This window comes from Mobula hypostoma, chromosome 15 (genome assembly GCF_963921235.1).
Source record: "Mobula hypostoma chromosome 15, sMobHyp1.1, whole genome shotgun sequence".
Lineage (NCBI taxonomy): Eukaryota > Metazoa > Chordata > Chondrichthyes > Myliobatiformes > Myliobatidae > Mobula > Mobula hypostoma.
Window position 1 is genome coordinate 16,445,992 of NC_086111.1, and position 22,928 is coordinate 16,468,919.

General features: G+C 39.4%; 1 protein-coding gene across 8 annotated transcripts in view; it reads left to right on the forward strand.

Annotated features, from left to right (window-relative positions):
* The first annotated feature begins 676 nt into the window (after window positions 1-676).
* The window catches only part of dock3 (dedicator of cytokinesis 3), a 966,938-nt gene continuing 944,686 nt past the window's right edge, over window positions 677-22,928 (forward strand). For all 8 annotated transcript variants that reach the window (XM_063067780.1, XM_063067785.1, XM_063067784.1 and 5 more), the window contains exon 1: window positions 677-1,076. In XM_063067780.1, the coding sequence (XP_062923850.1) occupies window positions 1,040-1,076 (37 nt within the window). In that variant the 5' untranslated portion in view covers window positions 677-1,039. The remainder of the gene's footprint in view (window positions 1,077-22,928) is intronic.

The window sequence follows — 22,928 nt, forward strand, 5'->3', positions numbered from 1 at the left end:
GATGAGATTTTTTTGAATTGTGGAGCAGGCTGAATGAGCTTTTTTAGCGAGCTTTGGATCTCCGTACTGTATGTTAGAAAATAATTTCCTCGCCAATGCAACGCAGCACAACAACCTGTTTAACTACCTGCCATAATCTTGGAGATCCTTTATCAGGGTCGCTTCTTGAAGCTTGTCATTAGGTTTTGTTAATATTCCAGGTCGGTGTTTGAGACAACTTACCTCACAATAGGTACAGCTGAAAGGCTTTCCCTTCTGATCCGAGAAAGCAGCAGCCACAATTGGCATTTTCCAAGGTAATATGAACTTCACTTTCTCTCTAAGCTGTACAATGTTTGGCGCAGTCTGCAGAATTATTCACTTGCTTACATAATCTCCACAATATGTCATACATATAACTGCACAAATGTGAGGTTACGAGTTATTATTTTCGGCGAACTGATGTAGTGTCGTGCCCTATGTTGCTTCGCCATTGCTAATACTGGTGTGTTTTGTGCTGTTTCTGCAGGAACCTGCACACGGGCGCTGAAAGTGGAGGGATACCATAACCCCAGGGTCGAGGCGACAACCCGCAGCACACGCGTTTCATTTCAATCACCTGCAGGGTGCTGCCGTGACGTCGGCCGCACGAGCGTCCCCCCGTTGTCATGGTGACGGTGCTCCCATCCCTCCGAGATCCGCTGCCCACTGGCGAGCGGTGGCGCGCGCTCAGCTCGCTGTAGCGCATGCCACCACACGCGCGGCCGCAGCCCGGGCAACGTGACCGTCGATGGCGCTACTGCTGCTGCTGAGTGCAGCCGCTGCGGTGGAATGAGTGGGAGCAGCGGCCAGGCAGTGGGTTACCAGCTACGTTTTGCTGTTACCGCCGCAGTGAAAGCTTACTTCGGGGTCCGGGAATTAGTGCCGGGTCAGTGAACGGCGAGGCTGGTTGCCCGCACCCCCCCTCCCCAGCCCCATCGCCCCGGCTTGCGCGCGCGCACACCGTGAGAGAATTTCATGCGAACCGGCCGACTCCCGGGCTCGTGCGGCGCCGGCCGAGATGTGGACACCGACCGAGGAGGAGAAATTTGGCGTCGGTGAGTCGCAATTTTAGTGGTATTTTGGTGGGTGGTTGTTTTACAAAATAGGAGAAATTAAATGTGAGTGAAAAATCGGCACTTTCTTAATGTCATCTGCCTCCGCCCCCTCCCCCTCCCCTCACAAATAAAAACAACCGGCGGTTGATGAACGGAGGCTGCACGGAGGACACAGTCAATATTACTTCATGCTTGCAGACATCTCAGTCACGATTTCTTTCAGAAAAGATTTAAATGAAGTCGGGTGATTGGAACTTAAACTGTGAAGGAGGGTGCTCGGTGCAGCTTTCCCACGATGATGGGTTTGAATGGTCTGCGTTGAGTGTTTTTTTAAGATAGTTGTTGCAAGTGTTTAAAGTCAACGGAAGGCGAATTGACACTCGAATTTCCATATAGGGTTTATTAAAAATTCTTAACTTATAAGCTGTTGCATTCAGGTTGATTTACAAGCGTTATTGCTGCATTTGGTGTTATTTTCACGCCATGGTTTTAATTTCTACAGTTTAACTTGCACATATAAATGTCTGCCGTTGAAGCTTGTGTTTTGTTTTATCCTCCCGTTGTTGAATGTACAGTATATGATTCTTGGAGCTCATCGGAAGTATAATTTTTCGATGGAGGGCGCTGTCATTTCATTCCGATAAAATGCACCTTACAACGCACAGAACCTGTTGGGGATTTAAAATGGCAATGGAGAGTATGAAGTAAGTGGTGCAGCAAGCAGGTCAAAAGAGACCGGTTAACAGGTCTTTCGGTCTATGACCATCTGCTCAATAGTCTTTCAGCCATTTTAGAAACTGTCGGTGTCACTGAGGCTGTGATTTATTAAGCTTTTGAAATGTTAGGAGCTCCATAAAATCACGAGTGAAGGATGCGTCTTTGGAATTATTTAAAACGAAGTTGATAATACTGTACGTTTATTGATAATTGAATCTATTGTTGAATATGTTGTGCATCAATATTTTACGTTTAGTTGATATCGTTTTAAGAATATAGAGCTGCAGAAGAGCATGATTTATAATTGAAACGGGGGAGGAACAGTTGTTTTGTTTACTTATTTCAATACTGTCAATCACCAGTGTTGAGTAACCGGAATACTGTAATACTTTAGTAATGGCTGACAGCTCTGAAAGATAACCGAAAACAAAACATGTTTTCACTTTGGGATTTGATCGCCCAATCCATCCGGCGTGCAGTGGAATGACAATAGGTCTCTGCCAGATGTGAACTCTTTCAAACATTTATAGAATGCAGTCGAAATGTTCCTTTCAAAAATCTATTGAAATTGATGTGCTTTGTTTATTACTCGCATGGAGTGCGTTTGTCTAGAGCTTCATATGCTGAATCTTTTTGGATAGCTCTTGCCCAATCTTTTCGATTCAGTGAAGTATAATCTGAAAACGAACTTTTCCACTGCCATTATCTTCAAAAGAAGAAAGCTATTTGTAAACTATCTTTATGCACGTATTAACAAATGCTTCCCCACCATGTGGGAATGAATCCACTTGTCTTTTGTAAATGCAGCAGGACCTTAAGCCTCAATTCTCTGCGATCATTTTCTCGAAGTAGTCGGAAAATGTATATCGTTTTAAACGGTAATTACTCGTAATTGTTTTAATGTATTTAATTTTTATATACAGTATCTCATCTGCTAGATATTTTGGATTCCCTTTTTTTTAGTTCAATGTAGAAATGAGTATGCTATCCAGCACCTGGTGCATAATCCGTAATTCAGTAATATCGTGGCTTATTGTTTACCTGTGGCCAACAATCTTCTCGCTGCCACAATCGGGCAGGAGGTCCTACACCACCGGGTTCAGGAGCAATTATTACCTACCCTTCAACCATCAAGCTCCTGAACCAGCACGGATAATTCACTAATCTCAACATTGAACTGATTCCACAAACTATGGCAACATACACAACACTGTGGACTCACTTTCAAGAGCTCTCAAAATCTCCTGTTTCCAATATTTAATTTTGTGTTTACACATTTTGTCTTCTCTTGCACAATGGTTGTTTGTGCATACTCTTTAATTCAGTTGTATCATGGCTGGTTGTTTACAGATTGCATAAATCCCAGATGCCATGATTCCTTTAATATCTAAAATTTATCTATTTATTTCTTCAACATACTGGATGATTTGAACTGGGAATCTTTGACCCATAGTTTTCCCGCTGGCTTCTCTGCTGAAGGTGTTTCTTGCTCTGGTACAATACTTTGATACTTCTCAATGTTTATTACTTATGAGTTTGGAAAAATGTGTTTTACTGACTGATATTAAAATCAGATCCAACAGGGGCTGCTTTATAGCACTGAGTAGCAAGAAGGTTGTCCAAATTGTGATATGCTAACAAATTCCTTTATCATACCACTGACTGAAATCAACAAATCATGAAATAGAGATCAAAACTGTGACTGTACTGCATGTGTTTGATAAACCCACTGAGATCGGAGTTTCTGTGATGGCCATTTATAAGGGTAGACTAATTAAAATTAGTGTCTTGTGCTTCTGTAGCTTGAAAAGGGCTTTTTAAAAATATCACTGTTACCTTGTGTATAAGTACAAACCAGAACATGAAGTTTTTATCTGCTGTGAAGATATTGGTCATCATAATTAGGCTTAGCGATTACATGTGACCCATGAGATTCAATTATACAGATCCAATACACAAACAGTAAAAGCTATCTGTAGCTATTCAGTAGTTCATTGGACAAATGCAGATGAATAGATTATCCAGCATATTTGTTTGTCCATAATTTATAGACCTATTAATTATTTTTAAGATCCAATTTTTTTCTTAAATAGTTCCATGTATGTATGTATTCAATATGACCCAAAAATTCATTCCATCTTTTGCTTTCTCATGCAAGAAGGCTTTCCTGATATAATTAATGTAATTATGGGCAGCAAGTTAACATAGTGATTAGTATCTTGCCTTCACAGCACTAGTAATGGGAAAATTGGGATTCAATTCACTGCTGTGACTGTAAGGAGTTTGTATGTTTTGCCCATGACCATATGGGTTTCCTCTGGGTGCTCTAGTTTCTTCCCACTTTCCAGTTGTCTGTAACTCCTATGATGACAACTCGCTCTACTACTTGGTTTGGAGCTGGTTCCAGTACGAGAACACATTGCATATGCCATTAACTTTATCTTGGATTTTCTGGTTTTTCTTATTAAACCAATTTGATTTCTAATAGGCATGTAAAAGTCTTTATCACGGACGAGGAGGCGTTAAGGAGCAAGATAGATCAGCTGGTTGAGTGGTGTTGCAGTAACAACCTTGCACTAAATGTCAGTAAGATAAAAGAATTGTGCACTTTAGGAAGGGGAACACACCAGTCCTCATCGAGGGATCAGCAGTGGGAAAGGAGAGCAATTTCAGGTGCCTGGGTGTCAACATCTCTGAAGATCTATCCTGGGTACAATATATTGATACAATTATAATGAAGGTAGGACAGCCGCTGCATTTTATTAGGAGTTTGCATAGTCTTGGTATGTGATCAAAGACTCTTGCAAATGTCTACAAATGCACTGTGGAGAGCATTCTAACTGGTTTTAACACGACCTGGTATGGAGGGGGCCACTGCACAGGATCAGAAAAAGCAGCAGAAAGTTGTAAACTCAGCCAGCTCCATCATGGGGACCAGTGTCCCCAGAATCAAGGACACCTACGAAAGGTATTGCCTCAAAAAGGCAGCATTGATCATTAATACTGAGTATTCTCATAATCTACTAACCCCCATCACCTAGATCATGCCGTCTTCTCATTGCTACTATCAAGGAGGTACAGGAGCCTGAAGACACACACTCAATATTTGAGAAATTGCTTCTTCCTCTCTGTCATCAGATTTCTGAATGGACACTACCTGACTTTTTTTCTTCTTTTTTGAATTACTTGTGTAATGCCCTGGTTAAGAACCTGTTTTAGTGTACTTCTATTGCTAATGCTGGTATGCTTCCAGCAGCTTTTCTGTAAATGCAGTGTGTTCTGTTAGTTAAGCTTCATAGGCTAGTGTTTTGGCTTTGGCTGAGATAAGGAGCCATATGCTCAGGCTAAGAATGTTCTGTCAGCCATTTCGGTTTGGCTTAGTAATGTGCTGTAATAGTGGGATGCGATGGAACATTTGAGAGCTGGGTGGAATCAGATTTCTGGGTGTCTTTGTTGGCAGGAGGTGCGGAGTAGAGCACATGGGAATGCTGCTTGAAGGAGGGACCCTGTTGTAAGAAAGAAGTGCTTTGTGCAGATGCAGGAGGAAGTGCCAATATTCCTGAGTCAGCCAGTTTGTTCGAGATGGTCTTCGAGGGAAATGTGGCTGGTGTCCTTCATGCAGAGCATGGGTTCAGCACTTGAGGACTCAAAGCAAAACACCTGAGTATTCCAGAAATGAGCTCCAATGTTTATGTGCAGATTTAGACTGGCTTAACTGAACTGGGCCCTTTTTCCTATTAACTGTTTGTTAAAGTTAAAATATCTGTAAGTATATTTCCACTTTAATTCTGTTATTTCTTGGCGAATGATAACCTTGCATGGGACAGTATCTGCACAGCACTTACCATAATTTCTGTTCCCTTATTGGAATATTCCAACTTTCCAGAGTGGTTGCTCCTGAATCCCACCGACCCTGGACATGTGTTGCTTATTGAAGGTTCTCAGTATTACCCATGCAATGCTCAGTCATGTAGCTATTAGCCAGAGTTGGCTAATGAGTCAGGTTTGTTACGAGCCATGTTGAGATGGTTACACTTAAATTTTAATATTTCTCGCTGTAATTTAGTTTTTACGGTATATTGCACTGTTGCTACAAAACAAATTTCACTACTTGCTGTATATCAGTGTTATTAAACCTGATTTTGATTCTAATAATGACATACTAGAAACTGAGTAGTCTAGCTCCTTTTAGTTTTAAAGATCTTAGGGCACTACCTTGGCAGAATCTGAGTTCTTTAAATTGATATTCCTACAGCAGTGTTTTTTTTTCCCCTGGGCATTATCAGTTTGGGGCATCAACCTCTTCTCCACCAACGAGAGGGAGAGAGAACATGCAATTTGAACAAGTACAAAGCCTCCAACAGCTGATCCACTGTTCCCAATGTTCTGTTTTCTCCCGCAATGCTTCAGTTGGTGGCAACGGCATAGAATCAGCCTGTCCACAGGGACGTGAAGCCTCAGAACAAGTTTGAGGCCAGGTTGGTGGAAGTGATGCATTTGATTAAGCAGTGATGGGTCCAACATTTGTAACACCCCTCATGTTGCTGATGTATTCTAGCAGAAGCCAATACTTGGAATGAGGAATTGCCATGAGGAATTGTAATTGTTTCTTCAATAAGCTTATGATATCCCTTTGTCAAAAGGATAACTCCATTGGAATTGCTTTCCCTACGCTTACCAATCATACATTTCTAAAGATGTATGTCCTGTCCAACTCTGGTACTGAAGTCACTGAGAAGGGTCAGTTTGTTCGCTAGTGAATACAATTCCTCTTTAGCCTTTTGTAGACTTGAGTTTTCTTCACTGATGTAATGTCCTAAGAGTTCCTGACTTGCCGGCTCCTGGCAGTACAGATTAGCAACAGTGTCTCCTCGACAATCACCATCAACACAGGTGTATCACAAGGCTGTGTGCTTAGTCCCTGGTTTCACTCGCTTTATACTTATGATTGTGTGGCTAAGTACATCTCCGATACCATATTTGCTGATGACACCACTGTTGTTGGCTGCTTCTTTCTTTATATACATACATATATACACACACACACACACACACACACACACACGCGTGAATACAGAGTACAGGAAAAAAAATGTCAATACATTAAAGTAAATCGCATATAAAGACTCCTTATCCTATATTTGTACAAATCAATTAGTTCGTAACATTGAAAAATAATAATTTTTTTTATATATAATAAAAAATCTAACCCACTACCAAGGCCAAAGCTGATTAATAGAAAAAAAGATTGTTAGTCATTATCTGTGCTTTAACAGCAAATCAAAGATTTTGAAAATAATTCAGAAAATGTCCCCACAATGTTTTGAAAGTCTTGATTAGATTCAAAGATTGAACATCGAATCTTCTCTAAATTTAAACATGACATCATATCACGTAACCATTGGGCGTGAATAGAAGGGGCCACATCTTTACATTTAAGCAAAAGTGCCCTTCTGGCCATAAGAGACATAAGAGCCAAAATGTGCAAATCAGATGGCTCCAAAATAATATCCTTTCCTTCAACAATACCAAATAAAGCAGTCAAAGGATTAGGCTTGAAATTTACCTTAAAAAGTATCGAAAAGGTTTGAAATACTTCTTTCCAATATTTTCCAAGACTCAGACATGTCCAAAAACATGAATGAGTGAAGCTTTTCCATTAGTACATTTGTCACAATACGGAGATATATCTAAATAAGAACGAGACAACTTATCCTTAGTCATATGGGCCCACTTCCTCCAAACTAAAGGTGTAGCCATGGGTACCCGTATGGGTCCTATCTATGCCTGCCTTTTTGTTGGCTTTGTGGAACAATCTATGTTCCAAACCTATTCTGGTATCTGTCCCCCACTTTTCCTTTGCTACATCGACGACTGCATTGGCGCTGCTTCCTGCCCGCACGCTGAGCTCGTTGACGTCATTAACTTTGCCTCCAACTTTCACCCTGCCCTCAAGTTTACCTGGTCCATTTCTGACACCTCTCTCCCCTTTCTTGATCTTTCTGTCTCTATCTCTGGAGACAGCTTATCTACTGATGTTTACTATAAGCCTACGGACTGTCACAGCTATCTGGACTATTCCTCTTCTCACCCTGCCTCTTGCAAAAATACCACCCCCTTCTCGCAATTCCTCTGTCTCCACCACATCTGCTCTCAGGATGAGGCTTTTCATTCCAGGATGACGGAGATGTCCTCCTTTTTTAAAGAAAGGGGCTTCCCTTCCTCCACCATCAACTTTGCTCTCAAACGCATCTCCCCCATTTCACGCACATCTGCTCTGACTCCATCCTCCCGCCACCCCACTAGGAATAGGGTTCCCCTTGTCCTCACCTACCACCCCACCAGCCTCCGGGTCCAACATATATTTCTCCGTAACTTCTGCCATCTCCGACGGGATCCCACGACTAAGCACACTTTTCCCTCCACCCCCACCCCCGCTTTCCACAGGGATTGCTCCCTACGTGACTCCCTTGTCCATTTAACCCCCCCATCCCTCCCCACCGATCTCCCTCCTGGCACTTATCCTTGTAAGCAGAACAAGTGCTACACATGCCCTTACACTTCCTCCCTCACCACCAATCAGGGCCCCAGACAGTCCTTCCAGGTGAGGCGACACTTCACCTGTGAGTCGGCTGGGGTGATGTACTGCGTCCGGTGCTCCCGATGTGGCCTTCTATATATGACGAGACCCGACGCAGACTGGGAGATCGTTTTGCTGACCACCTACGCTCTGTCCGCCAGAGAAAGCAGGATCTCCCAGTGGACACACATTTTAATTCCACATCCCATTCCCATTCTGATATGTCTATCCACGGCCTCCTCTGCTGTAAAGATGAAGCCACACTCAGGTTGGAGGAACAACACCTTATATTCCGTCTGGGTAGCCTCCAACCTGATGGCATGAACATTGACTTCTCAAACTTCCGCTAATGCCCCCCCTCGTACCCCATCCGATATTTATATAAATATACACATATTCTTTTTCTCTCCCTTTTTCTCCCTCTGTTCCTCTCACTATACCCCTTGCCCATCCTCAGGGCTTTTTCTCCCCCCCCCCTTTTCTTTCTCTGTAGGCCTCCTGTCCCATGATCGTCTCATATCCCTTTTGCCAATCAACTGTCCAGCTCTTGGCTCCATCCCTCCCCCTCCTGTCTTCTCCTATGATTTTGGATCTCCCCCTCCCCCTCCCCCTCCCACCTTCAAATCTCTTACTAACTCTTCCTTCAGTTAGTCCTGACGAAGGGTCTCGGCCTGAAACGTTGACTGTACCTCTTCCTAGAGATGCTGCCTGGCCTGCTGTGTTCACCAGCAACTTTTATGTGTGTTGCTTGAAATTCCAGCATCTGCAGATTTCCTTGTGTTTGGGTCATTTGCCAGTCTTTGTTTTTGCATAGCTTTTCATAAAATCTATTGTATTTCTTATATTTTCCTGTAAATGCCCTCAAGGAAATAGATTGGAAGGTAACATACAGTATACAGGTATGTCCTTTAATAATAAATTTTACTTTGCGCTAGAGTGGGCTGAAGATAAAGGCAATCATATGCCATACAAGCAGAGTTGCTGAGACATCAGATAAGCTTCATCTTGACAGCAAAACCCACAAAATGAAGATGTTTCACTTTTAGATGTTGTGGCTACCTTTTTTAATCTAGCTTTTTCAGTAGTTCCATTTATTACCAGAGAAATGTATGCAATATATATCCTGAAATTCTTGCTCTTTGCAGACATCCACAAAGTGCCCCAAAGAATGAGTGACAGTAAAAACGTTCGAAGCTCAAAGCCCCCCTACCCACCCCCTCCCACACACAAGCAGCTGCAAAGCCCCAATCATTTACTTCAGCAGAAAAAAAACATCAGCACTCTCCACCCACCAAGCAAGCAATAGCAAAGTCTGCAAGAACGAGCATGATCTGCAGTACAACAAAAACTAATCGTCCACCTGACAATTCAACATACCACAGATTCTCTCCCTAATAAAGGGAAAGAGAAGTGTCCCCGTTTCACAGCGAGAGGAGAGACATAGCAAAACAACTTGCTGATTTGTAATGATAAAGTCAGCTGTGTCACTTTTCTCCCTTCAAGTTCTCTAAATCGAGAATCTGCACCAACCTTTTCTCCACCAACAAGAGGGAGAGAGAGCATGCAATTTGAACATGTACAGAGCCCCCAACAGCTGATTCACTGTTCCCAATGTTCCGTTTTCTCCTGCGACGCTTCATTCGGCAGCACTGGCATAGAATCAGCTTGTCCACAGGAACGCGAAGCCTCGGAACCCCAAAGGCACACTCGACCCCTAAACCGTGTCCTTAGGATTCCAAAAAGCGGTTAGTCATGAGTCCCTGGAGTGAGTCCCACTACTGCAAAGCACCGAAGCCTGAGTGTAATTCCATGTCAGGTCTCTGACAGAACTGCATCCACCCTGAAAAGAAAAAAAGACATAAAGGTAGAAATTAAGCTGCTTCCACAGATGAGCTCAAAGAAGTCGCTACTAAGTGCTATCGCAGCTCCACCCATCCTGCCCCTTATTCAGAAATTATCAATATTAAAAACAAAATACTGCGCCTTTTAAAAGTATTCGGCCTCCAACCATTTGTTCACATAAATGAGTATTATATTTACAACCAGGGACTTGATCAATTTAACTGAATTTTAATTTGTAAACCACATGCTCCTTTTACTTCACCGTAGAGCCCAAAAACAGAGAAAATTGTAAAGCATGAAAAACTAAAATGTCAGCAGTTCAAAAGTGTACACCCCACTTTGCTCAGTATTTAGTTAAACCACCTCTTGCAGCGATTACAGCCAGTAGTCTTTTTGGACTACAATATGATGGAGCAAGATTCGCCCAATCCTTGCAAAATTGCTCAAGCTGTGCTAGGTTAATTTGGGAGCGGAGGTGGACCGCAATTTTAAGGTCTTGTCAGAAATGTTCGATCGGATTAAGGTCTGGACTCTGATTGTGTGCTTTGGGTCATTGTATTGCTGAAAGATGAACTTCTTCCCCAGTTTAAGCTTTTTGGCCAAGGTGAGCAGGTTTTTGTCCTGCATGCTGTATTTAACAGCATTCATCTTCTCAGCAATCCTTACCAGATTTGCAGCCCCTGCTGCTGACAAATATCCCCATAGTGTGAGCCGACCTCCACCATATTTTATAGTAGAGATGGTGTTAATTGGGTGATGCGCAGTATGCCACACGCGCTGTTTAGTGTTGAGTCCCAAAAGATCTACTTTAGTTTCGTCTGACCACAAGACTTCCTTCCAGACCTTTACAGTATTTTCCAAGTGACGCTTTGCAAAATCTTTACAAGCAAAGATACTTTTTTTAAATATAGCCATGTCACTTGTCACTCTTCCATAAATGCCCTTTTTAAGCAAGGCCTTAGAGATTGTGGAGTTATGAACGTCCTCTCCAGTTGCGGCCACCGACTTCTGCAGCTCACTCAGAGTGACTGTTAGTGTCACAGTAGTCTCTCTTACAAGTGCCATTTTTCTCCAGCGACTGAGTTTAGAGGGGCGGCCTGACCTAGGCAGTATGGCTGTGGTTTAATATTTTTTACACTTTTGCATGATGGGATGCATTGAACTCTGAGGTATGTTCAGTTCCTTTGAGATGGTCTTGAATCTTTCCTCAGCTTTGAGCTTCTATGTTATCATTTCCCTGACTTGTCTGAATGCTCCTTTGTCTTCATTTTGGTCTGTTGAAAATCTACCCTACTGTTGGACCTTACAGAAAGAGGTATTTATTCTTATGAATTCATTGCAAAACATGTGATCCTCTGAATTTCTACATCAAAAAATTGGGTGAGTTGATAAGGTAACACTCTATTTTGCATCTGAGGAAAGTTAGCATTGTAAATAGAAAAGTGTTGAATGCTTTTTCAGTCTCTCAATTTTGGTTTCTAGTTTTTAGTAAATTGTTGACCGGTTGTGGGATTTATAAATTTGACATGTAAAATATTTTGTAGATTAGCTCAAAATATCCTACTTCAATATATTTTGAATTTAATAAATGAGACAGTAAAATGTGAAAGTAGTTGTGGGGGCTAAAAACTTTTTCAAAGCACTGTGCAGTGTGTCACATTCTGTTGCAGCTGGAGTTCTGAATCAGAGTCTCGATTTGTATTTCATTGTGGGATGGCAATTAGACTTCACCTTCTACAGAGGAATGCCTGATTTTGTAAAGGAGATCCATAGAAATTGGTAACCAACTTCTATTACCTGGAGTAATCAGCAGTTGTTGAGTGGAGGAAGAGGAGAGGGAATAGGATGAATGGAAGGGGGTGAGGGTTGGGGAAAGATGAGCAACACGTGGCTGGATGAAGTGTAGTGTGGGGGGCACTGAGGGAGTCTTGGAAACTCAAGGAGTCCAGTATATATCACAGAAGGTTAGTACAACTGGTACTTTCAGAATATTGTGCATTAAATCCATTTAGAAATGGTTCAGAATATCAGCTAGAGAGCGAATGATCATTTATAATCACAAAAGATTCTTTGGCTCAAAAAAAGCTGAACGTGGAGATGTCGCCTTCAGAATATAATGTCTCCTCAAGTGGTCCTCATTTGTTTTCTCATATCATTGCTTTTTGCATATTTAAAATTTAGTTAGAAGTATTTGGGACATTTAAAAAAAAGTTTGCAGTAGATTTAAAAAAAATTGCTGTGTGGTTCACTGTAAAGAAGAAATCTTCAGGCAGCATAGTAGATGATCAGGTCAATTGACCAGAAAAATAACAAATGGATTTTCATCCAATTGATAAGGACAATAATGGAAGTTTGGAAGTCATACCTGAAGAAGTGCAGAGCCATTATAAAGGCCAGCATACCATTTCCCTTCCTTACTGCTTGCTGTACCTACACATTAACTTGCATTGTTTATAACTGATCAGCTTTATGTGAACACTGAAACTTTTCAATCCATCACTAATAAAAATTACTTTACCTTTCTGTTTTTTCCAAAGTTGATGACCTTTCTTTTTGCCACATTCCATCTTTTTCACTTAATCTTTGTATGTCTATATTGTAAACTTCTTTTGATCTACCCGATGCAAAGACACCACATACTATAGTGAATGTAACTTTAACTCTTTATTAGCAAGTTACCAGAGAGAACCCTCCTTAAGCAATTTCTTGGGCTGCTCCAGGGGTCTCTGGCTTCTGAAGCAAATACAGTGCTTTTTATACATATGCAGTCAAGTGGGTTCACCCCCTTAGTTTCTGTACAGATGAGTATTGTTTAACTTATCAGCCATAAATTGTTCGTGTAACAGCTTACTACCCTTATGTCTGGGAGCGGTCAGACATAAGCTTACCCCTCAGAGCTTCCCAGCCTTGAAGCAGGCATTCCTTATAATGCTTATCTAGCAAGCGCTATGTTTCTTACAGCAGTTAATCAAACAATGGTACAAGTTGTTCTTAAGCAAGGACTGAAGTTACGCAGGTCGCATACCAAGAATAATATCACCCGCTCAGCTTATCTTGTGAGAAACACTTGTGCTTCTATGCGTTTTGTCAAAGTCTTAGCCACCATGATCCTTACAAAATAGCCAGGGTCACAAGAGGCCTGCGAGATGCTAACTTCTTAACATTATATTACATCTAGAAGCCCCTCCTTTCACCACCTACTCTGAAATGTAGCTTTGTTTCCTCAGAAAACCCGCAGAAGAATTCCTAAGTCCCTTTGCATCTCAGATTTTTGTATTTTGTATTTTCCATTTAGAAAATAGTCAACCATATCATTTCTTCTGCCATTGCATGACCATAAACTTCCCGACACCGTTTTCCATCTGCCTCTTCTTTGCCTATTCTCCTAATCTAAGTCCTTCTATAGTCTTCTACTTCCTCAAAACTACCTGCTCCTCCACCTATCTTTATATCACCGCAAACATTGCAACAAAGCTATCAATTCCATCAGCTGAGCCATTGAGCTATAACATAAAAAGAATTTGTCCCAACACAGACCCCTGTGGAACACCACTAGTCACCAGCAGCCAACCAGAAAAGGCTCCCTTTATTCCCACTCTTTGCCTCCTGCCAACCAGCCACTGCTTTATCTTTCCTGTAATACCATGGGCAGCCGTTGAGCAGCCTTGTGTGTGGCATCTTATCAAAGACCTTCTGAAAGTCCAAGTACACATCAACTGATTCTCCTTTGTCTATCCTGCTTCAAAGAATCTTTTCTTCAAAGGATTCCAACAGGTTTGTCAGGCAAGATTTTCCCTTGAAAAAACCATGCTGTCTGCGGCCTTTTTTAAATGTGTGCCTCCAAGTACCCTGAAACCACATCCTTAACAATTGCCTCCCAACAGCTTCCAACCATTGAGGTTAGACTAAATGGCTTATAATTTCCTTTCTTCTGCCTCTCTCCCTTCTTGAAGAATGGAGTGACACTTGGAATTTTCCAGTCTTTGGGAATTATTCCATGATCTAGTGATTCTTGGAAGATCATTACTAATGCCTCCACAATCTCTTTCTTTTTCAGTCTTTTTATTAGTTTCAGCATCATACACATTACAGAAAAATAGATACAGAGAAATTGGGATTACATTATTGAAAAGATAATTTAAACAAATATAACCTCAATTGACACATAATTCATGAGCATCCCAAAATCTCAAAAAGTACAGCTCTAATATAGGGAAATATAAGATAAAAATGGATAAAATATCATGAAAAAAGAGGGGAAAAAAAAGAAAAAAAATTTACCCCCAAAACGGAAAAAAAAATCTAAACCAACTAAAGAAAAACTAAACTAACAAAAAGAGAAAGAATGGGCTATTATGATACCTCGGATAGGACCATTAGAGTCGTAACTCCACTCCTCTCCCCGTATATAGAATAACAAAGTAGAACTGGAAAGGGTCAAATTACATCATATGAAAGTATTGAATAAATGGTCTCCAAATCTCTTCAAATTTAATAGAAGGGTTGTAAATGACACTTCTATTTTTTTTTCTAAATTTAAACAAGACATAGTTTGTGAAAGCCATTGAAATGTAGTAGGAGGATTAAGACCTGATTGTAGACCGGATATTGAACTTTTTACTGTTGGACTTCGGCCACACTCCACCGAGATACAACACTGGGCGGCACTGGAGGTCGTTCCTGCCTGTGGCCATCGAACTTGCAGCTCCTTCCGTGGAGGGTCAGACACCCTGAGCCAATAGACTGGTCCTGGACTTATTTTCCATCTGGCATAGTTTGCTTTTTGTTGTTTGATTGTTTGCGGTTTTTGTATTGCTATATTTACGCTCTATTCTTGGTTGGTGCGGCTGTAACGAAACCCAATTTCCCTCGGGATCAATAAAGTATATCTATCTATCTAATCTCTTTCCAATTCAATAGTATGGATCTTCTAGCCATTAGTGTAACAAAAGCAATCATCCGACAAGCTGAGGGAGTCAGATGATGTTGTTCTATCATTGGTAAACCAAAGATAGCAGTAATAGGATGGGGTTGTAAATCAATATTCAAAACAGTTGAAATAATAACAAAGGTATCGTCCCAGTATTTCTTCAGCAAAGGGCATGACCAAAACATGTGAGTTAACGAAGCTGTCTCAGAATGACATGTGTCACATACAGGATTTATGAGTCATAGCAAGCTAATTTATCCTTGGACATATGAGCTCTATGTACTACTTTAAACTGTATCAACGCGTGTTTAGTACATATAGAAGAAGAATTAACTAATTGAAGAATTTTTTGCCATTTCTCAATAGGTAAAGTAAGCTTAAGTTCCCTTTCCCAGTCATTCTTGATTGAATTCGATACATCTGGATTTATTTTCATAATCATATTATAAATAACTGCTATTGAACCTTTCTGAAAAGGATTTAAATCTAAAATTCTTTCCATTATATCTGATGAGTATGAAATCAGAAAGGTAGTAAGAACAGTATTTAAAAAGTTTCTAATCTGTAAGTACCTAAAGAAATGGGATCTAGGTAAATTATATTTAGTAGATAATTGTTCAAAAGACATGAAGTAATTACAGGTTTCCCCCGCCATCCGAAGGTAGAGTGTTCCTATGAAACGGTTTGTAAGCCGAAATGTCGTAAAGCGAAGAAGCAATTACCATTTATTTATATGAGAAAAATTTGTGAGTGTTCGCAGACCCAAAAATAGCCTACCAAATCATGCCAAATAACACATAAAACTAAAATAACAGTAACATATAGTAACAGCAGGAATGATATGATAAATACGCAGCCTATATAAAGTAGAAATACTTTTCCACAATCATTACTGCACTGCTTGCTGTAGCGAAAATCTCGCACAAGTGCCGTCGGCAGAAAATCTCACGCAAGCGCTGTTGGCAAAAACACAACGCTAGCACTCTCCAGTAACCTTTAAGCTATGAAGCTGCCAAATCATGCCAAATAACACGTAAAAATACACAGCCTATATAAAGTAGAAATAATGTATGTACAGTGTAGTATCACTTACCGGAATTGGTTCAGCGCCGAGCACACTGATGATGGTGTGTTAGACTGAGTCGTCGCAGGTTAGGTGGTGCAGTGGCCCCACCTTCCAGGCCGCCGACAGATACCGAACCGCGAAGCATGCAGGGGTACAGCGGTAGCTGGGAGGCATCCAGCACGTCTTTAAGAAAATAGCGGAAATAAACACGCTAATTAATTATGTGTCGGGTGGCACCTAATTAATTAGCATGTTTATTTTGGCTTTTTTCTTAAAGATGTGCTGTGTGCCTCCCGGCTACCGCTGCATTCTCCGTGAATTGCGAGGTGGTGGGACACTGGGGTGTCATCTCATCGTCTGTTTCCATTAGAGCAGGCAGCTCATCTTCTGCTATGACTGCCTGCCTCAATGTCGAAGGTCGAGGTTCGTCGTCTGCGGTGGCTGATGCGGAAGGCTTGCTTGACTGCTGAGCCTCGCGCATTTTTCTGTCACACAGTTCTTTGTAAGGACTCAAACCATCATGCAAATATCCCCTAAACCTATGTACCCTTTCAAAATTAAAGTCGTACTTTATCATTGCAGTGAAAATCTCACACAGTTGCTTCACGTTCAGTTCCTGGACGACTTCACTTTCGGTCCATTCGCTACTGTATTCAGTTTCAATTGTTATCCTTTCCTCTTCCAATTGTATCAGCTCTTCATCTATCAGTTCTTGGTCATGGGATGCCAAAACCTCTTCAACATCATGTTTGTCAGCTTCCACAAGCCAAACTCACTTAGTCCTTACTTCATTCACCACGATCGAAACGCTTAATTATGTCTAGTTTTACGCTAAGTGTAACACCCTTATGAGCTCTTTTAGGCTTTTCCAATACCTTAGAACTGATCTTGCAAACGGCTGCTCACAGGCATGTGTTTAAGCAATGCTGGCGAGAATGCAGTTCCGAATCCGGGGGAGAGTGGCTGCTCGGGGCGTGCGCTGCCTTTTTTCGTGTGCTGATTTTTTTCTTAACAGTGAGAGCACCTTCTGAAAGCAAAAACGGTATTAATGTAGGTCTTTCGTAACAGTGAGGTTTTGTAAAGTAAACGTTCGAAAAGCGGGGGACACCTGTATCTAAAAATAAATCAGAAAAACATATACTTTTAATTTTCCAGACTAGATAAGCTTGATCCAAAAAAGAGGGTTGAAAAAGAAAATTAAGTAGAATAGGGCTTGCTAAAATAAATTGATTCAATCCAAAAAATTTTCGAAACTGAAACCATATTCGAACAGTATATTTCAGTGTTGGGTTATCCATATGTTTGTTCACTTTAAAAAAAATCCAAAGGGAGCAGAGACCCTAAAATAGAACCTAATGAAAACCCTGAAATGGATTTACATTCAAGATTAACCCATTGTGGACTTGAAACTGTATCCCAATTCCATGTCCAAAATTTCAAGTAACGAATAGTAACTGCCCAATAATAAAATCTAAAGTTCGGCAATGCTAAACTGCCCTCCTTTTTGTAAGTATCTTTTACCTACTTCAGTATTTTTATTCTGCTATCTATATATATATAGAAATTTTTGAATCAACATTATCAAAAAAGGATTTTGGAATAAAGATAGGCAATGCTTGCAATAAATATAGAAACTTAGGTAAAATCATCATCTTGACGGCGTTGATCCGACCAATTAAAGATAACGTAATTGGTGACCATTTGGTAAACAAACATCTAATCTGATCAAATAAAGGAAAAAATTAGCCTTAAACAAATCCTTATGCTTCTTGGTGATTTTTACTCCTAAATAAGTAAAGTAATCAGCGGCCAATCTAAGTGGTAAGGATTTATAAGTTGGAACCTGCATGTTCAACGGAAAAAGTTCACTCTTATTAAGATTCAATCTGCAGCCAGAAAATTTGCTAAACTTAGCCAACAAAGATAAGATTGCAGGAATGGATTTCTCTGGGTCAGAAATATATAGTAATAAATCATCAGCATATAATGATAGCTTATGTATCTCATTCCCATGAGTAATACCTAAAATATTTGGTGAATCTCGGATAGCAATTGCTAAAGGTTCTAAAGCGATATCAAATAATAAAGGACTTAAAGGACAACCCTGTCTAGTACCACGAAATAATCGAAAAAAGGGAGATCTTTGATTATTAGTAAAAACCGAAGCTAGAGGGGTATGATATATCAATTTAATCCAAGATATAAATATCGGACTGAAGTTAAACATCTCAAGCGTACTGAATAAATATGGCCATTCAACTCTATCAAAGGCTTTCTCAGCATCTAATGAAATGACACATTTTGGAGTTCTAAGTGAAGGAGTATAAACAATATTCAATAATCTCCTAATATTAAAAGATGAATAACAATTTTTAATAAATCCAGTTTGATCCTCAGAAATAATTTGAGGTAATACCTTTTCTAAACTAGATGCTAATATTTTAGAAAAAATCTTAGAATCTACATTCAGCAAAGATATCGGTCATAGTCAGTAGGATCCTTATTCTTTTTTTAAATTAGGGCAATAGAGGTTCCATAAAATGGTTGTGGTAGTTTGCCTGTACTAATTGCATCTTTAAAAATTCTGCACAACCAAGGAGAAAGAATGGAAGAAAAAGACTTAAAAAAATTCTACTGTATAACCATCTGGACCGGGTGATTTACCAGAATTCATTGAAGAAATAGCACTCTTTATTTCTTAATCCGTAATGGGTATTTCTAATTTTAAACGTTCTTCGGATGTCAATTTCGGAAAGTTCAATTTCCTTAAAAAGTCATACATCTCATTGAGATCTTGAGGAAATTCTGACGAATATAAAGATGTATAAAATTCTTGAAAAGATTTATTTACCTTGTCATGATCGACTGTCAGAAGTGTGATCAGATTTACCAATTTTAGTAATTTGACATTTGACTGAAGCTGTTTTTAATTGATTAGCTAATAATTTATCACTGTGTATATAAAATCCAGCTCTTGTTTTCATTAGTTGGTTTTCAATTGACGATGTTAAGAGTAAACTATGCTCCATTTTAAGTTCGACTCTCTTTTTTGTAGAGCTCCTCATTTTTTATCAATATCTTTGATCTTATCAATCAACAGAAGTATTTCATTCTTAATATGGTTTTTCAATTCAGCAGAGTAAGAAATAATCTGACCACGAATATATGCTTTAAATGTATCCCATATAACTCCACTGGAAATTTCATCTGTATCATTAGTTTTAAAAAAAAAAGAAATCAATCTGATCTTTAATAATTTTCACAAGATCCGAATCTTGAAGCAAAGTAGAATTAAAATGCCATTGTCTATCATTAGAGGGTTGTCCATTAACTTGATAGAGAGATTCAAAGGTGTGTGATCAGAAATAGCAATAATGTCATAGTTACAATCAGTCACGGAAAGAATTAAATGAATTAAAAAAAAGTCAGTCCTAGAATAAGTGTGAGAAGAATGAAAATTCTTTACCCTGAGGATGTAGAAACCTCCAGATCTCTGAAATTCCCGAATCGATCAGGAAAAAGTTGATAAGAGTAGCCAAATTGCTTGGTAAAGCCTGAGTAGATATAGATTTACCCATCGAAGGATTTAAACAACGATTAAAATCACCACCCATTATCAACATATGATCATTTAGATTAGGAAAGGAGGTAAATAATTGCTTTAAAAATTCTGGATAATCGACATTTGGGACATAAACATTAACCATAACTTTTCTGTTTAAAAAGTAAACCAGTAATTATCAAAAATCTGCCATTCAGGTCAGAGGGAGTATCCTGATGCACAAATGTAATTGAGGAATCTATAAATTTGAAACTCCTTTCACTTTAGCTTGGGAGTTTGAATGATATTATTGTTCCATCCAAAACTTGGGAAAAAAGTGCTGATTATCCACTCTCCTCACATGAGTTTCTTGAGCAATAACAATATGCGCATTCATTCTTTGGAATACTTTAAAAATCTTTTTTCTTTTAATTGGATGGTTTAATCCATTTGTATTCCAAGAAACAAAATTAATCCTCTGAGCCATAATTAGTGAAAATCAGTCTTTTGGTATGTAAAGAGTTAACCGAAGTGTAAACTCATGAAACCGGAGGAGGAACCAGCGTTTGGAAAGGAAACGGAAGTTACGACCCTACAGATATCTTTGTAGTTCTAGATTAGCTCAATTGGAAAAAAAAAGCGAATAGTAATAGTAAAAGTCCCCCCCACCCACCACCCAGGAAAACCCTGAACTAGGCCAAGAAAAAGCCAGAAAGCTAACTAACACTAATTCTACTCCCATTTCTCAAGAAGGCAGCTCACAAAATATGTGTTGTTAAGAAGAGCACCAAAGATCCGAAACAAAAGGAAAAAAAAACTACACTATGACAACAAGTCAGAAATTTAACAAATACAATAAAAAAAACCTACGTAGTATATTTTCTGAAATAATACTAGAAAAAAAAGATACCAGTACATGTTATAAAATATTGAATAATTGTAAGGGAGAGTATGAAAAAAAAAGGACATCCGGAAAAGGAAAAGTATTATGGGAAGAAGAACCCAAAAAAAAGGCGGAATAAAAAAAACAGAAGGTATTGTGGGAAGAAGACGAAACACCATGATGTTTATACAAAAAAGACTTAATATTCCCCCTCATAAAATAAGAGATTTAAAAATCCAACTGATAGTTACTGTTTCGGAAGTCATAAACTTATGAATTCAGAAATTAAAAGGAAAAGAAAAAAGAATGAATCCGCCAATAAAGAAAAATTTTGGTAAAATATGAAAAAAAACAATACTACCAATCAAAACCAGAAAACTTAAACTAATAAAGGTCAATCTTCATAAATGAATTATAGGTTTGAAAAAAAAACAGAAGAATCGAAACCCAATATTGCATGAATCGAGCAAAAATTAGACCGTGGCGTCTGATTCAAGTTCATCCAAGAAACTTCGAGCAGCACTTGTAGAATTGAAGGAGCGTCGCTGGGCGTTCGGAGGAGAAATTCTTAAACACACAGGATACAATAACGCTGATTTGAGACCCTTTTGGTAGCATTCCGACATCAGAGATTTGAAAGCCAATCGCGCTGTCATCACTTCGGGACTGAAGTCTTCAAATAATCTGAACTGATGCTCTTGAAATTTAATCATTCCCTGTTTTCAGGCAACTCGAATTAATTGCTCTTTAACATGAACATAATGAAATCCGATAATTATTGGTTTAGGTTTAGATGCAGAACCTGGTTTTCGACGTGAAATACAACGAGCACGGTCGAGCAATGGAGGATCATTGGGAAATTGAGAGCTGAACGCAGCATTTAAAAGTTTAGAAAAGAATACTGTAGGATCTCCATTCTCGACATCCTCAGGAAGACCAATTAAACATAAGTTCTGTCGTCTGGATCGATTTTCAAGATCAATAATCTTAGATTTAAGACTCTCCAGCTGATTTGTCTTTCGAAAAGACTCTTAATTCCAAACTCTGAATTTTTCGATCTCTGTTCCGCGCTTCCTCCTCCAAATCGGTAATCTTGTTTTTTTGACTTGTAACTGCTTGATCCAGAACATTAATCGAATCCGTAATTGATTTAATTTCTTCTCTGATATATCGGCGTATTTCTTCCAATTGTTCACGGAGCAGATTCATCATTGTCTCGTAGGTTAATTCAGGTAGTTTGGGATTGGGTTTTCTTTTCCCGTCGCCATCAGCATCTTTTGCAGATTTAAGGTCTCAAAGTTTAGATTTTGTAGTTGGTACTTTACTCATATCTTCAAGATTCAGAATCCAAACTAACACAAAAAAGAAGGGAAAACATTCTATTGTATGAGTCTTTTAGTCTGGATAAAAGTAGATTAAATAAAGGTGTTCATGAATATAAAATGAAAAGGTAATGGAGCGAAGCCAAGAAGTAACTTCACTCCATGAGCACGTCCTTGAGAATCGCCTCCACAATCTCTGCAGCCACTTCTTTCAGAACTTTGGGGTATACACCATCTGGTCCTGATGACTTCAGACCTTTGTTTCCCAGGAACCTTCTCCATAGTAATGGTAACTTCACAAACTTCATGACCCCTGACACCTGGAACTTCCACCGTACTGCTAGTGTCTTTCAAAGTGAAGACTGGTGCAAAATACTTATTCAGTTCATCCTCCATTTCCTTGTCCCCCAAAACTACCTCACCCGTATCATTTTCCAGTGGCTTGATATCCCCTCTGACCTCTCTTTTACACTTTATGTAATATTTTAGGGCATTGACTTTCACTCCAAAATTGTTAACTCATTTTTCATAACTGCAGTCTGATCTAATGGGTGCTACCAGCAAATTGTTTTGTTTTATTTCAGACTTACACTACATATGTGGGTATTTGCCTTTTACCCTGAACATGATCTTTATTTGGTTTTGACAATTTCAAGGATCACAGGTGGAGCAAGTTTGGAATTGTATCAAATGTTCTCTGCAATATTTGCAAACTTACTACAGAGGTGACTTTTTTCAAGTCTGATCAAGTTATTCTGGCTTTAAAAATTCTATTTGTAGACCCCAAAATATCTGCTCCAGACATAGGACTAAAGTCACGTAAAATTACATTGTATGCGGATGATGTTCTAATTTTCTTATCAGACCCTGCTATATCAGTGCTCCACTTTATACAATGCATCAATTAATTTAGTACCTTTTCAGGTTATAAAATCAACTTCACTAAATCAGAGGCTATGCCTCTGGGGAAT